General features: G+C 40.9%; 1 protein-coding gene across 6 annotated transcripts in view; it reads left to right on the forward strand.

The window, feature by feature from the left end:
* Nucleotides 1–17,613, forward strand: part of APP (amyloid beta precursor protein) — a 313,643-nt gene that overhangs the window by 186,907 nt on the left and 109,123 nt on the right. For 2 of the 6 annotated variants that reach the window (XM_069549724.1, XM_069549735.1), the window contains exons 7-8: nucleotides 4,147–4,314; nucleotides 6,926–6,982. The exons of 2 other annotated variants lie outside the window; for them this stretch is intronic. In XM_069549724.1, coding sequence (XP_069405825.1) covers nucleotides 4,147–4,314; nucleotides 6,926–6,982 — 225 coding nt within the window. The remainder of the gene's footprint in view (nucleotides 1–4,146; nucleotides 4,315–6,925; nucleotides 6,983–17,613) is intronic. 2 more of the 6 variants (XM_069549746.1, XM_069549757.1) reach the window with 1 other exon arrangement.

Below are 17,613 nucleotides of genomic sequence, written 5' to 3' on the forward strand. Positions count from 1 at the left end.
TTATTTGAAATATTAAAGATAGCATATTTAGTAGATTTCTATACTTCTGTCATTGTTTCATTTTATTTTACTGTTAACATGAAGCAGGTGATTTGTTACAAAACAAAACTATTTTGTCTTCATATATTTGCCCTTCCTACTCCAGTTTAAAACTGCAAGATATGTCATTTTTAACGTAAACAAACCTTAATTGTGTCCATATTCTTGCATCATATGGAGGAATTATGCTACTTTGGGTTTTTTCTTTTTTTATACAATGTCAGAATATTTAATTCCCAGATTTCTATAAGTAACTCTGTAGTTTGATTGGTTTGATTGTTCAAGTGCTTTCTCAAAATTTGTAAATTTAAATTTTATGCATTCCATGTAATGCACATTTTTATGGCACATACATTTCTAGAGTCTGAGAAATTCAGTTATTAAAATCATAATAAAAAAGCTTTACATTTTTATATTATTCTTTATTTGCTGTTTTATTTAAAGCAAATTACTTGCTAATCTGATAACTCTGCTTTTTAAGAAGGCATTATGATAATTGTACTCTTGAAAATTTTTCTTTCCATTCTAGCTGCCACTTTCACAGCTGTCTTCATGTTAAAATTTTTTTAAGTGTAAAATTAGCTTTCTAAGTTTGGTTGTCCACAAAAAATTTTGCTCCAATTTGACATCTATTCAGAGTTAATTATTTGTGGTTAAGCATTTTGAACAGTGAATTGCATAATCATTTTATATAATGTAGGAAGCTCTAGCTTTGCTCTAGCTTTTCTCTATATTATATTTGTATAGTATTGATGGGATTTGGTGTTGAAACCAGCACAGATATCAGCAAGGATCTACCTTACAGAAAAATATAAAATGATATAAAATATCAAATATAAAATGTACGTATAGTGCTTGTTCTTTAAGCACATAAACTCATATAGCTGTGTACACTAGCATTTCAGTTTATTAAATGGTATTTGTCTAGAGGGGTGAATAGAGCTTTTATGAAAAGAGATGAGCCTTCCCTGCCAGCAGAATTCAGGCTAGGTGAATACTAGGTGAATACTATTTATGGCCTTAAAAGTTTAAGAATTAAATATGAATAAACAGACATTCTAGTTTCTTAAATATTTGTCTTGCCTGTGTTTCTACCTAACTTGAAACATGCTCTTTGAAAATTATCCTTGCTTCAATTCTGGGCAAATTCTCTCCTTTATTATTATAGGCAACATTTACTTTGAACAGAAGCAAAGGTAACTTGAAATTCAGAAATAAATTTAGCAAATAATTTTAAGATGTGTATTTTTTTCATTTCTTAGCTTAGATTTTGAGAAGAAAATGAGGATGAGAAAAGGAAGCTGTGGTTTTCATTTTCAGATGAATTCTGTTTGAGGTGACTGTTATATAAGCTCTGATTTTACATGCTCTATATTTAGTGGAGAATTTTATAATTTTCCACTGGCTGATTATAGTCATTAACATGAAACACATTTTTCACTGAATTTTTTCAGTGTTTCCCATAGATTAGGAAGCTTTATATTCAGAAAAATAATAACGTAAAACATAAGCATTTAAAATGTCTCTTGAAAAATACAATAAAATAAAATGTCTCAAGATTTCTTTTTCTCTGAATCTAGTCATGCAGTACAGTAAAAAGAAATGAGTGAGACATGAAAAGTGATCCATTCCATTCCATTCCATTTCAATCAGCTCTGCTGCTCTAGGAAGGTGATGTTCTAGTCATTGCCAGAAAGAAAGGAGAAGGAGGGAAAAGCCTCCTTAATCCCATGCCTTACAACTGAGAGAGAGAGAGAATTAACATCCAGGAGTGGAGCCAGCTGATGGCTGTGGCTTGCAGGGATCCCACACGTGGACTACATGTGGCTTCTAGCTCTGCAGCCCAGACACTCCTTTGTCAGTAACTCAGAGGTGATCAGACCCCACCTACACCAAAACTAACTTAACCCTTTGTAGAATGATAGTTAGAATGACTATCATTAGATAGTTATTATGATAGTTAGAATGATAGTTCCATAATTGCAGGGGAGAAACCAAATTGGCAAGTGGATGGAATACTTGTGTCAACAGGTTGGCAGCTTTTTATCATACAGCAGAGAGCTAACTAAAACACCTCGTGGCTTGGCAAGCATGGACTGTGAAAGGAACTGTACCAAATGAAATGACCTGAATGATAGGTGACCCTGAACTTGATACTCCTGGAGTCAGATATTTCCATCCTAAAGCCATCCAGAGAGAGCCAGAATCACCTGAGATATCTGTTGCCCAGGGCCTGCAGGCTTGCCCTTGCCTCTGGGCTCTGACCCTTGCCTCTGGGCTCGGTGTTCACTCCCCCTGCCTACTCTGTTGACATCATCAGCATAGCATCAGCTTCCCGTCTTGCTGTCACCCCTTTACCTTGATTCGAAGGAGCATTGAGTGGTGTGTATAGAGAAGTAAAGCAGGAGTTCCTTTTAGGTCAACATTGTAGATCTTTGAGTAATTGATGAGATCAGTTTGTTGAATAATGTGAAAGTGAAAGTTGCTCAGTCATATCTGACTCTTTGTGACTCCATGGACTATAGAGTCCATGGAATTCTCCAGGCCAGAATCCTGGAGTGGGTAGCCTTTCCCTCCTCCAGGGGATCTTCCCAACCCAGGAATTGAACCCAGGTCTCCCACATTGCAGGCAAATTCTCTCCAAGCTGAGCCACAAGGGAAGCCCAAAAATACTGGAGTGGGTAGCGTATCACTTCTCAGCAGATCTTCCTGACCCAGGAATCGAACCAGGCTCTCCAGCATTACAGGCAGATTCTTTACCGACTAAGCTATCCGGGATATTAATAAGAATCTCTGCACTATGCATGAAAATGTGAACGTGTTAGTTGCTCGGTCGTGTCTGACTCTTGCTCCTCTGTCTATGGAATTCTGCGGGCAAGAATACTGGAACGGGTTCCCATTCCTTTCTCCAGGGCATCTTCCCGACCCAGGGCTTGAACCTGGGTCTCCTGCATTGCTGGCAGATTCTTTACTGTTGTGTATGGCTTTTATCTTTTAGAAGAAGGGTGCTTCCCCCTGGCATGTTAGTAAAACTAAGAAAAGACATCTGAGTGTGCTAAGGTGTCAGCAAGCTCTCCTTAAGCCTAGCTAGGTGGGGCACAAACCGGGTTGGAAAATTGTTTTTATCTGTAACAAGAAAGGAGGTTGAGTTCAAATTCTAATTGCAGTAGCTTTACAAATAGAATCGGACAGATTGCTATACTTTCAGTCAACCAGGGATTATGAACCTAATTCGGGGGAGGGTGACAAGGCATGTTAGCAGGTAAGCTGTATAATGTAAAAAAACAGTGTCGGGTTTGTATTAACAAATTGTGGTTTGCCTATATTTTATTATATGGAAACATTTTTCCTAAGGTACAAATTCATATTTAATTAGACTTAACATAATCAACTCTAAGTCACATTCTCAGGTTTTATATATGTTTTCAAATACAGTCAGAGAACAGGCTGGCTTTCTGTCTCTCTAAAAACTAGACCACATACAAAATATGTGTAATTTGAATTACAAGAGTCAAGGCAGTCAGTTATTCAAGAAAAACAATCAGGTGTTTGCACGAGGTTAACCTTTTTGCCATCATTACCAGATAGAACAATCGTTTCACCTTTAAACTTGAAGTTATTTTCAATGAGAGGTTTATTTTTTATCATGGAGAATTATTTTGACGTGCAGACAATCTTTAGGCACTGACTGTTCATCCAAAGGCAGCCTAAAGCTCTGTTCACCTCTAGCTGGAGTCTTTTTAATAGTACAGAGGAGCTACACTGATTAGACCCGAGGAGCCTGACATGCTTTGTTGCCAAAGTATTCTTAAGTCCTGGTGAAAGTGAAGTCGCTCAGTCGTGTCCGACTCTTTGCGGACCCCATGGACTGTAGCCTGCACCAGGCTTTGCCGTCCCTGGCATTTTCCAGGCAAGAATACTGTGGAGTGGATTTGCCAGTCCGGAAAAGTCCTGGTAGGTCGTTACTCAGTTCCTCGGGAAATGTTGGGCAGATGCCCCGGGTTGCTGTCGGGAGGACTAACGCGTAAGCAACGTAAACGCGTGCGCGTGAACGGCGAGCCATACCTTTTCTTGCTAAATGTGGTTCCCCACGTCTCCTCTGATTAGAGGTGTGCTCTGAACAAGCCGAGACGGGGCCATGCCGAGCAATGATCTCCCGCTGGTACTTTGATGTGACCGAAGGGAAGTGCGCCCCCTTCTTTTACGGCGGATGTGGCGGCAACCGAAACAACTTTGACACGGAGGAGTACTGCATGGCCGTGTGTGGCAGCGTCAGTAAGTGGACCTCCCTCCAGCCTGGCCGCCTTTTTCATCTTTTCTCGCCACTGACTCTGCTCTCTGTAACCGACTGGTTTTCCTGGTTCTCGCGAAGGGAGCGTGGGGGTGGGGTGTGTTGCTCCCACTAACCACGTTTCTGTCGAGTTCTCTAATCCCCGGGCACATTCCATCCTGGGCACACATCTCCGTCTTTCTCGAATCAAAGCATGGCCGTGGATGTGTATCTCGCACTAGCTGTGGTGCCTCCCGTCTTGCCATCTCTAGGGACTCTGGAGGGCTTCTCTACTGAGCCAAGCTGGAGTTGCCCTTTTGTCTTCTCCGCTCTTTCTGCCAGTGTATCCCTGCGTGTTCGTCCGTGTACCTCTGTGTTCGGCTCTCTGCATGTGCACTCCACGTGCAAATGAGGGCTTCCACCGGGCAGCCTGGCTGATGGTGCTGCCCCCGCCCCATCGCCCGCCTTGCATTGGCAAGCTGTGTTGCCTGGGCTGAGCTTCATCTCATAACACATGATGTTTATGGAGGGAACCGGATTGGGTAGAGGGCATGCACGTTGGATGCCAGAGGGTAGAGATGACCCAGTGGTCCCTAAGCTCACCCAGGGATGTTTGCAACATGGAGTTTTCATGTCTTCTCTTGGAAATAGACGGAAGAAAACTCCTGACTTAGCATTAGAAATGTTCCATGACATAAGACTCAGGAAATATAATTTGCCAAGTCTCTTTCTCTTCCACTTTTAAGTTTTTCATAACTCAGGGGGATAAATAAATGAAGTCATGATGACTTATATGGAAGTTGATACTGTTTCCACAGAGGTAGTTTTCTGGAGGTAACACACCAAACATGTGGGACCTTTGTTCTTCTTAACAGCCTTCCACATTAAATCCCCTATCTACCTACCTACCTACCTACCTACCCATCCATCTGACTACTTATCTATTGACCTATCTTATCTGTTTATCTGTCTATCTATGTATCTTATTTCTCTATCCACCTATGCAGCTACCTAGCTATGTATCTATCTCTGTATCTATCTGTGTATCTATCTATCTATTCCATGAGGAGGCAGTGTGATCTGCTCAAGGAATAGTTACTCAACTTGATAAAGTAAAAGTGAAACTCAGTAAGTGTGCATTTCTCTTTTGAGAGACTCCTGCCTTTTTTGCATGATTCTGGAGAGGGTGACAGCCATTTCCTGCATACGATTACCAGGGATTATATAAATTGTTTCCCAGTGTGATCATAGTATTATGCTAAGCAACAAAGGGCCTGCACCATCAAGACCTTCTCTTGTGAAGCCCGGTATAAGTGGAATCTGCTGGAAGAGTTCCTGTTGGTCTCTTATGTGAGAGATGCTGCCCTGGCTACTGGCTGTGAGAGCAGGTGCAGGAACTGGTGGCGCTGAGGGCTTCTTCTCTGGCTCTGAAGGGAAGACTGTGGCTTCCAGCTCAGAAGACTCCTTTCTTCAGTTTCAAACAAAAAAGTTAATTAGGTCAGGTAACTTGGAGGACGGTGGTAGATTCTGTTGCCTGGAGCCTCTTGTACAGAGGACTTCTGTTATAGTGATTCTAACTGGTGTCCCTGCTGGGGGGAGGCTTCCTGGCAGATGTCCAACTTTTTTCCCCCTTTCCCTGGGGTGTATTTACATTTTGAAATATGAATGTATATGCATGGGTATGTATATAAATATATACATATAATAAGAAAGAACTATTAAAAATTATTAATAGTTGTGAGTTTGCTTCAAGAATTAAAAGGTATCAGGAATTCCCTGACAGTCCAGTGGTTAAGACTCTGAGCTTCCGTTGCAGGGGGCACGTGTTTGATCCCTGGTTAGGGAAGTAAGATCCCATGTACTTCAGGGTGTCACCAAAAAAATTAGAAATTATGCACCCCCCCCAAAAAAAGAAAAAAAACATTACTATTACCTTCAAACTATTACCTTCAAAGCACAGCATCTCCATTTGACTATTTTGAGTTAACTCAAACTGGGAGCCAGAGCCATGGGCATCACAGACCAGATGGAATCTCTGGATGGCACATCCTTTGCCAAGAAGTTTGCAAAAGAGATGCTCCCAACGAAGGTATAATGGACAAGCAGTCAGTACTTAGTTTCAAAGGAGATGGGTTATAGAGTAATAATGTCAAGAAAGCAAACAAGAGAGGCTGAAGGTCAGTTAGAAGAGTGGACAGATATAAGTGGACAGTAAAGGCCTCAACAAGTAGCCAGAGCTGAGGGCCAGGGCTGCCCTTAGAATGGTGAAATGAATGGAGTACCAAAGGGCGGGTGGAAACTGCTGATGCTGACACTAAGCAGCTAGATGGGAGCAAGAAATGCTTCCACAGGGCACTGGGATGTACTATCAGAGACAGAATATCCACAATCCATGATTGTTTGTGGAAATATATCTAATGTTGTATATTTACTTTGGTTCCGTGTTGTTTAGTGCTATGGCTCAAACTCGGGATATTTGTTTCACTTTTTGTTTTTAAGTCGATGTTTCTGTTTCTGTTTTTTCCTTTGGTCAGCCGAGTCATGTCACTGAGTCTCATCCATCATTCCCATGTTTCTATTTTTGTTTTTAGTTATATTCTCTTATTTTCTCCATAGTGTCCCACAGTTTACTCAAGACCACCCAGGAACCTCTTCCCCAAGATCCTGTTAAACGTATGTTGTCATTCACTCGACGGAAGGGAGGAGGGAGGAGTATATTGCATGGCTGGACTGTAGCCCCAGCATCCTCACATTTGCATGGTTTTGTGTTTCTTAAACACCTGTCTTTGAACAGAAATGTTTATTTCCATTGCCTTGCTTGTAATTCCGTCTGATTTTGCCAGGTAACTTGCAGTGTCGGGCTAAGAGCTTTGACCTAGCTATTTCTAATCCGTTTCCTCTTTATTTCATATGGTTTTATAAAATATTGTTTATACAGCCTTGTTTTGTGTTTTATTTGGCATTACTATTTTACTTCCTAAAGCTCACAAGATGCTGTGATTTAGCAAGAGCCCGTGTGTATAAGTGACTCATTTAAGCATTTAATGTGCATGCATTGTACTAACTATGTGAACTAATGCGTATGCAGAGGCTTCAAGTATGTGTGTTTACAGACAGCTGTTAGGCTTTAGGAAGTGAACGGTCACTTCTAGAATTCAAGACTTCTCCTTCCCCTCCCTGAATGCACCACTAGTGGGAAAGACGTGCCCAACTTCTGATTCCATCATTAACATGCAGCAAAAGCACTTTATAAAGAAATGCTATATCAACCTGCCTTATAATATCTGTGCATTGTGATGATTTCAATTGGCTTATCTGTTTAGCTTTGTTTAAAACATGTGGTGTCAAATACATAATCACTCATTTAAAATTTGGATTATATCCCAAAACAGATTCATCCAACATTAGGTTAGGGATGATAGAAAACATTGATGCTTATGGTTGTTGGAGGGAGAGACACAGCTGGAGTTGTAGCTTAGATACAGTGAAAGTTAGCATTTGTCTTTATCATCCTGAAAAAAAACCTAGTCTCACAATTGATGAAGCTAATGATCTTGTCTTTAAAAAGATAAATTTTAGTTGAAAGTACGGCAAATGGCTAGACATAGAAGGATGAGGAAAAACTATAGATTTTATATTGTGAGATTGAGAGTACATTGAGCTGTAAGGAGTGTTGCATTTTATGAGGCATTTTTCATAGATCATCTCTTTTCTTGGGAATTTTATGTCCATTTTCCTCATTTCCTTCGTGCATGCAAGAAAAAACATGAAGCTTTAAGAGCTTTGGTGACTTGTCCCCAGCCATCATAGCATCACAGGTGGCAGGACCAGCTTTAAACCTAAATGATACTGTGGCTATGACCTGTGCTCCAAATGGCCAACAGTTTCTGATACTGTTTGCTAGGTTAGCAAATAGAAGCTCATTTTAAGAGTACAGAAAATTGTGGGAAATGGATGACAAATATTAAAATCATTTTTTCCTAAATGCCATGAATACAGCCTGTATCAATAAACTAAATCTTTCCCACCCTTTTACAAAAACAGTCATTATTTTTACTTTAAGTTTCATTTTATATCACTTTAAGCATATAAAAAACTATCTTTTTCAATTTTTATTCATTACTAGGAATGAGCATCATCGTTCAATAAATTTCTTTTCATGGAGTACTTGTTTTCTCAAGTCTTTGCAACAGACATTGACAATCTGTTGTAATTTTCTTTTTCCCAGTCATTTTTTCCTTCTACTTGTACTGTGTTTGGGATCCTAACACCTTTCCATTCTAAGAGGGTGAAGTGATTTGGGCAGCTATATTTTCTTGTCTACCTACAGAGGCTGTTCAATCACTGAAAGTGAAGGGTTTTGCAGTGCTAGTGCAAACAGCCAGGAGAAAGCATATAATTTCTAGTTATTTATAGCCTGCACAGCTCCGCTCTCTTATTTATAGCAAAGCTGTACATTTGAATTGAAAAACTCATGGTCATCTGGAGGTCAAATGCAGTTAGCAGGCTGGAGTTAGAGAAAATGAACCAAACTGCGAAAGGTGAACAAGCCCTTTTGATTCAACAGCTGAAGCTTGCTCGTGGCTGCTTCACCAACCTAGGGCTAATTGGAGGACATCTCGATTCACAAAGGTGGGTAATCTAGGTTTCTCAGTCCGAGTTGCTGCTAGTCAAATAATAAGTGTGAAACGAGCTAGAAAAAGCTCTTCAGTTAAACTGATAAGGTGATTGCTTGCGTGGAGAAAAAATGTGATGGTCTTCATTATGAATACAGTAATTTTCTTATCAAGACTTCCTATTATTATAATTAGGCATTTCTAGATTTTAAATCTTTGTCATAAAACCATTTTTGAACACTGAAATTTTAAGAGACACTTCATTATTTTTTTGGTTTTGTTATCATAGATGAGAATCTGAACCCTAGGTAGAGGTACTTCCCTGCTGGTCCAATGGTTAAACAGCCACCTTGCAATGCAGAGCGCATGGGTTTGATGCCTGGTCTGGGAACTAAGATTCCACATGCAGTGGGGCAATTAATCCTGCATGCCAAAACTAGAAAGAGCCTGCACACCATAGTGAAGACCCAATGAAGCCCAAAAATAAAGAAAAAAATGCAATATGTTTTTAAAAATAATAAACTGCAAGTAAGAGGGTAGAGACCTGAGGCTAAGAACTTTCATTTTACTCATGAATTTATGGGTTTGAATCCTTTACAAAAATCCCCTTTCCATTGGGATTAAAAATCTTATGAAACCTGGGTTTTGTGGGTTAGGACGATGCCAAGGTTTCACATTCAGTTGGCCCAGTGCAGTGTTTATGAACAATAAAATTTCTGCATAAATATTTATTGATAAATTCATGTTTCAAACATGAGAGTATGATCTTTTTTTCCCTAGTGTTCTTCCCATTAGACTGCATCTCAAAAGCAAGCAGATGCTTTTAATCTCAAAGAGTACCATGCCAATTTCTAGTCAGCCAGCTGCACCAAAGGGTCTGGCCAAAGGGAAGGACCGATGACTCATCTTTGGCCCCTTCCCCTGCAGTGGGGCTGAGGCACAAATGACATCTAACTCAAGGTCTTTCAACCTTAACACGGCTGACATCTGGGGTCATTTAATTCATTGTGGGTGCCGTCCTGCACTTAGAGGATGTTTAGCAGCATCCCTGGCCTCTACCCATGATGACAGTGACACCAGCCCAGCTGTGATAACTAATAATGTCTCTAGAGCTCGCCACAGTGCCTTGTGGAGTACAAATGGCACCCCACTTAGAACCCCTGATGCTAGACTAGTAGTTTGCCCACATCTGGTTTCAGACATAACCAGGCTGGTAGAACAGGTAAACCTTCCATAAACTTGAGGGCATTGCTGAAGTGTCAGAAGCCTCCAGTTCTCAAAGATGGTTTATGAAATTCAGTTAGTCAGTCCACTATCCCAGCTCTCTGTATTTGCAAGGTAAGGGAGAAGTTGGGCTTCCCAGGTGGCTCAATGTTAAAGAATCTGCCTACAATGCAGGAGACACAGGAGGTGTGCATTCGATCCCTGGGGGTGGGGAAGATCCCCTGGAGGAGGGCATGGCAACCCACTCCAGTATTCTTGCCTGGAGAATCCCTTGGATGGAGGAGCCTGGTGGGCTATAGTCTATAGGGTCACAAAGAATCAGACACAGCTGAAGTGATGGAACGCACATTCACACAAGGGAAAGGTTACAGTTGCTCTTCTGAGCTTTCTGCTTCAGTGTAAGCACTGCCAGAGAAGCAGAGAATAAAGCAGCAAAGCCCTGGGTTGCAGGTGTGCCTGCTTTGCCTCTTCTGTTTCATCCGGGGTTCATAGAAGCCCAACTTATGGTAGAGAAGGGCCATCTGTAGAGAGGCCGTGGGGCCTTGCTACACAGATGACTTGACATCTAAGATGCACTTTGGGATCGTGCTCATGGCCATAGGGTCTGTGCAAAGGTTTAGGTCTAACCTCATGCTGGTTTGGGGTGGGGAGGCAGGGGGTAAAGATTGATTTCTAGGCACATCAGAATGATCCAGAGAGCACAAAATAGACTAGTACACCTCCAGAGAATATAAAAGGAATTGGAACGTATCAGATAAGGCCAAACCACTGTCCCCAAACTCTGAGGTTATTGCCGTAGCAGTGCAATATTTGCAAGCAGTGAATAACCCACTGTGTGGCCTTTGAATAGAAGGTGCTGTCCCAGCTTTGCAGTGCCCTGTCATAACGCCAAGGCTATCTCTTCTTTGGCCAGACTCGAAACATTGTTCTTCACCATTCTTGTTCTTCTGACTGTGAAAGAGCAAATATTAGTTCCTGTTAGCACATTCTCTCATACTAATGGAACTCTGATGTTTCTTATGAAACTGCCAAGCATTATTAAAAACAATTAAAAGCATTAAAAGACACAATGGTGCATTAAATTACGTGTCACATCAGTGCCAGTAAATTCTGTTCCATTGACAAGTATGAGAAGCCACGTCTTTCGGATCCAGAAATTGTCAGGATAAAAGCAATGCTTTTTTCCACCAGACTATCACAGTGAAAAACGCTGATTGAAAACAATTGATTTGCTCAGCAAACTAGCATTAAAAAAAAAAAAATCTCGTTTACTGAGAACAGTAAAAAATGCTCTTATATGTGTGCTCTCTTCCTTAGCTCTTTCCAAAGAAGAAGAAGTGGATAGCTCAGTAAGAGTCAGCAACGGAGAAAAGGGATAGTTAAAGAATCTGACACTGACATGTACATACTGCTGTATTTCAAATGAATAATCAACAAGGACCTACTATATAGCACGAGGAACTCTGCTCAGTGTTATGTGACAGCCCGGGTGGGAGGGGAGTTGGGGGGAGAAATGGATACATGGATATATTTGACGGAGTCCATTTGCTGTCCACCTGAACTATCATAACATTGTTAATTGGCTATATCCCAATATAAAATACTTCCCTATAGCTCAAACGGTAAAGAATCTGCCTGCGAGGCAGGAAACCAGGGTTCGATCCCTGGGTTGGGAAGTTCCTCTGGAGAATGGAATGGTAATCCACTCCAGAATTCTTGCCTGGAGAATTCCATGGACAGAGAAGCCTGGCAGGCTACAGTCTGTGGAGTCGCAAAGAGCAACTAACACACACAGTCCAATATAAAATAAAAAGTTTAATAAATAAATTAAAATTATGTACATTATGTTCCATCACAATCATCATACAAAATAACCTCTAAGTTATGTGAATATAGTATATAGTATGTTATGTATATTTTACCATAATAAAAGTATGAAATTCAGGAAAAAGAAAGTCAGCAAATATTTTCTATAAGAGGCCAGCAAGTCAATATTTTAGGTTGTGCAGGAAAATGGTCTCTGTTTTAAGTACTCAACTTGGCAGTAATAGTGTGAGAGCATTCTCATACAATAGGTAAATGAATAGATACAGCTGTGTTACAATAAAACTTTATTTAGCAAAAGAGACCAGCAGGCCAACCCCTGATTTAATAAGCCCGTTGAGCCTGGGACATGTTGCTACTAACTTTAATTTCGAGGGACACCAGCAAATTTAACCCAGTACTTGCCTTCAATAAGTTGACAGTTTTATCAATATAATGAGACTCAAGGATGTGCCAGAATTAAATAAAACAAAATGCACAAGTGAAGGGAAAGATTGCTGTGCGAGACTGACGTAGACTGAAACTAGTTTTATCCTGAAGACCTTCATAGAGGCTAAGAATTCTATCGGCTTTCGTGGCTATGTGCGTCGCTCAGCTGTGTCCAACCCTTGGCGGCCCCATGGACTGTAGCCCACCCACCAGGCTTCTCTGTCCATGGGATTTTCCAGGCAGGAATGCTGGAGCGGGTTGCCATTTCCTCCTCCAGTGGATCTTCCTGACCCAGGGATCGACAGTCTCTATGAAAGTGGACAATACTGAATATCTTGACTTTTTGAACTCATCTCCTGAGTGTCAAGTGACTGTGCCAGGTCATCCCTTTATGGTCCACCATGAGTGAAATGGAGCCTCGGTTGACAAAAATACAGTAACTGAAGCTTATGACATCCTGAATGCCAGTGAATGTTACTGTGACTTCACACATGGTTTTCAGATTCAGACTGAACTTGCTCTTAAGTTTTGGTGCATTGTGCTAAACAGGATGTAGATATTAATAAAAATCATACCAGCATTCATCTCATTTCACATATTTGACAAAATTCCCTCAGCAGTGCTTGTCCATAAAACATAAAAAAGAAATGAAGCTTGACTAGAGTAAACATAGCCCAGATAACATTTTTATTACCTTCTGTCCACACAGTGCATTGATAATCTGCCAACTATGACTGCACTGACTATAAAACAAGCGTGATACAAGGGCATATCCATGGAAGTGCCTTTGTTCTTTTTTTTTTTCTTGTAGAGTCCAGTATCACATGTAAGGATCACAAACTTTATTTGCTCATTATAAATGTCTCATCTAACTAGGACTTGATAAATATTCGAGCTTAGAAGGAATTAGGGATTTTCGTTATTTTGCAGTTGGAGGAATAGACTTTTTTTCTTTTTTTTTAAGTTGGGATGGCAGTCTATACACTCTGCCATGTTGCAAGATGAAATTTTTTCATCAAATCTTCCTTTACAGGTTTTTATCCCCTATATATCAATTACCCGTATTGCCACCCATCATATAAATCACAGTCAGTTCATGTGACTGCATTGCTGGCTCCATATAAAATAGGATTTTCAGTGATAGGGCAGTGACTGGGTAGATCTTAATTTACTTTTATCTTGGGTTGTCAATGCTATAGAGATAAATTGCCTTTTTGCTGATGAAAGGACACCCACCAAATTTTCTCGCTAGAATGAGTCAGACACGACTGAGCGACTGAACTGAGCTGAACATTTATATATTGACTAAATGCCATTCGTGGGTGTCTGCTTAGAGAGGTAGTCATAGTTGTTACTGTTTGAAGATGGTTTCTCTTTTTGTATCCTGAGCCTTAGAATTATGTGTCACCCCTAGAGATTGAGGAAATGAACGAATATCAGAATGATCAGGGCACTTTTTCACTATCAGGGCAATGTCTCTGATACCCAGTTCTTGCTGTCTTTACTATGACTATGACAGGGAGTATTATGCAGTGATTACAAAATCAGAACTAAAATGAGCATTTGGTACATTTGCAGCTAAATTTGATTGTGTCCCTGACACAGGGGTTCTCCAACTGTGCTAAGAAAGGGATCTCTGCCACATCCCATCTTGGCTACCTGATGGGGAGAGCCGACCGATCGCGAAATACCCTGATGCAGGGAAAGACTGAGGGCAAGAGGAGAAGGGGACGACAGAGGATGAGATGGTTGGATGGCATTGCTGACTCAATGGACATGAGTTTGAGCAAACTCCCGGAGATAGTCAATGACAGGGAAGCCTGGCATGCTGCAGTCCATGGGGTCGCAAAGTCGGACAGGACTTAGCAACTGAACAACAGCCACCACATCCAAAGACAATAGGCATCTTTATTTGAAGTAACTTCCCTTTAACTTATTAAATTTTCTAGGAGGAAACAAAGGGATGAAAATGTTTCATTGGCACCATGTCACCAGTGATGGTAGTGGATTGTGGTGGCAGGAACATTGAGTGCAGCACCAGAGTTTATAATAAATTGAATAAATTGAAAGCAAATCCACTTACCTCCCCCACCATCCTCACCCCCTCAAGAAATAGAGCTGTGGCTGATACTAACAGAGATTACAGTGTGAAGTGGAAATGTGACAGGCATGGATGCATCATTATCAAAACTGAAATGAACCTTCACCAACATGTGAAAACAATACTAATCTTTAGTATTAGGTTACCTGTGGTCTGTGGTTTAGGAAACAGCATTCAGGGGTGAGAAAAAGAAGCCAGCCTATGCCCTTTCTCATGGCTCTGTATGTGGGCATTGGGGGTACCTTCCATGAAAACCCCTCACCACCTCCCTGCTAACTTTCCAAGCCATCCTCATCTTCATCTTTTATTAATACTCTTGAAAGGTCACCATCTGCTTTGTCCCTTAGCAGACAAAACAGTCCTTTTATTATTTATTTATTTTTGGATGTGGACCTTTTATTAAGATCCCTATTAATTTTTTTTTTCACAATATTGTTTCTGTTTTACGTTTTGTTTTTTCTGGCCCCCAAGGCATGTGGGATCTTACCTCCCCAACTGGGGATGGAACCCACACTCGCAGCATTGCAAGGTGACGTCTTAACCACTGAACTACCAGCGAAGTCCCTGAGACGATCCTCTTAGAACACGTCACATCAGTCTTCTCTCCAGAAAACCCACCTGGGCTTCTCACAGTCCTTACCGGGGCTTCAAGGCCCTTCATAGTCTGTCGCTTTTTCCTTTCCCCGTCTCACTTGCTTCCTCGCTTCTGGTCACATAGACCTTGCTCCTCTTGGGATTTGCCAGGCACACTCACCTCCAAAGGCCTTTGCACTGGTTTCTTCATCTGCCTGTCCCTCCAGCGGATAAACTCGGAAATAAGACTAGTTCAGCTCTTTGTGTGAACCTCACTTTGTCAATTAGAGGGAGCCTGGCCACCTACTTACTGCTGCAGTCTCCCCCCACCTTCCTGGCACTCCTAGTTTTCCTTAACCCTGCTCTTGTTTCTTTTCTTCACAATACAGATCACATTGTAACAATGTGATTTACTGTTGTCTTGGTGTGTGTACAGTGCTGTTTGCCTCTCTCACTAGAATGTAACTCCCCCAGGAAAACGGTTTTGTTTCACTCACTGGTTTCTGCCATGGGTTTTAGGGGCTGTAATATTTGTTGATTTGTTGAATTGAGGAATAAAGAAATGAACAGGTACACAAGCGAGACAGCGGAGTCTACATCCCAGCCGCTATGCAGCTTCTCAGATACCTCTAACCTCCCAGGGTTGCACAAAAGAAAAACAATATGAACCTTCTTGAAAGCATTACTTACCCAGAACGCCACTGAATTCTTGGAAGCAGGATGTTTCAGACTGCGGCAGTCACATCCTATGAATCGAAACTGCATTTCTGTTGCGTGTTTTTATTTGGTATTACTTTAGACACCCATTCTTAGTATTAAAAGGAATATAATTATATTCTATGAAGCTGTGATGAGAATAGACTAAGAAAAGCAATATGAAGGTCCCTTAAAAGTTAAATGCCTATGCACATGATTGAGTGGGCTGCTAATGATTTGGCAGCTGGAGGTCAAAAGTTAGAGCTGAAGATGGTTAAGTCTGATTTTCTGCAGAAGGGCGAATAGACCGAGTGGGCATGCTTGCAGAAGGCGTGAAGGAGCGTGAACAAAGACCACAGGCTAAAAGATTGTTCAGATTCAAGCGCAAGGAGCTCTCTCTCCTGACCTCTGTTCATCATAGCCCTACTGCTGCTGCTGAACGCTGGTTGGAGGTCATCCACCAGATAGTATTCAGAGCAGGAAACTTTGTTAGAAAACAGGCTAGCGGTTATCATAACAAAGCATATCTTTTGCCAATATAGGTTGTCCATTAACAAACCAAACCCTTTCCAGTTCCCCAGACATGTCGATGGATTAGCCCCTTACTGCTTAAATATTAACTTTATAGCCTCTTCATGGTTTACCCAATCTTGAATTCAGACTTACTTGTGTGTGTCTGGGGATGTGAGTGAGTAAGTTGTTGATGGTCTTTCCTTTCTACACAATAAACGTGAAACAGGCTGTTTTTTTCCTCCCCACCCATTAAATGAGAACACAGTGAAGTCCCTGACACAATAGACCCTAGTGAATGGAGGATATTATTATTTGGCCAACCTGGAAATCTGAGCCTGTATCACAGTTTTTAAGGAATCTCAGAGGTCTCTGAACAGGATAACTGCTCTGTGTTTTTTGTTTTTTTAAAAAATGCAACAAAAATAAACTCTCCAGTTAGTTTCTATTTTCTAAAATGGTTTAAGTGACCAGTGATATACAGCTTCCTGTTCCCCTGTGGCCTGGAACATTCCTGACATTCCTTGATGTTCCTTCCCCCAAAGGAAGCACCTTGAAAGGGTAGGGGCGTTAGGGCACAGGCTTTCCTGCCCCTGCCTGCCATGCTTGTTAACCATGTCTCTGGCCTACCATGGACTTGATCACAAAATAACAGCCAGTCCTGGTGTGACCAAGTCTGTAGGATGTAGAAAAATTAAGTACACAGATGCTGAGCTCTCTGAACAAACTTGAAACATTTTCCCCTTTCTCCTCACCAGCTGCAGGGCAGTCATAACAGTATACTATATTCATTTTAAAATATGAAGATATATCATTCTTCTCTCCTTGACTAGACAGTGATTTGATTTCTGATTGGTGTGAGTACAGGAAATTTTCAGTGACTTAACACCAATTGAGATAGAGGGCAAATGTGAATGACTAAGAAGTTTGAATTAAAAATTAAAAGAAGGAATTCTCTGGTGGTCCCCTGGTTAGGACTCTGAGCTTCCACTTCAGGGATCACAGGTTCAGTTCCTGATTGGGGAACTAAGATCCCACATGCCACAGCATGGCCAAAAAAGTAAAAAGAAAAGGAAAGAAAGACAGCTTCTCTTAAAGTCCTCAACCAAAGGAAGCATCAGGGTCCAGCAACAAGGATTTGCTGAGAAAGATTCCTCAATTAAATGAAATACATTTGTAATAAAAGATTTGTATTTCTTTCCTTTTTCCCAAAATTTGTTTTAATAATTTAAATATTTTTCATCCTGTTAATATAACTTGCTTGCTGATTTCTTTATTCTTTAATTCTTAATATTACAAAGCTACATTTCAACTTAGGCTAATAAGATTAC

Source organism: Ovis canadensis, chromosome 1 (assembly GCF_042477335.2).
Source record: "Ovis canadensis isolate MfBH-ARS-UI-01 breed Bighorn chromosome 1, ARS-UI_OviCan_v2, whole genome shotgun sequence".
NCBI lineage: Eukaryota > Metazoa > Chordata > Mammalia > Artiodactyla > Bovidae > Ovis > Ovis canadensis.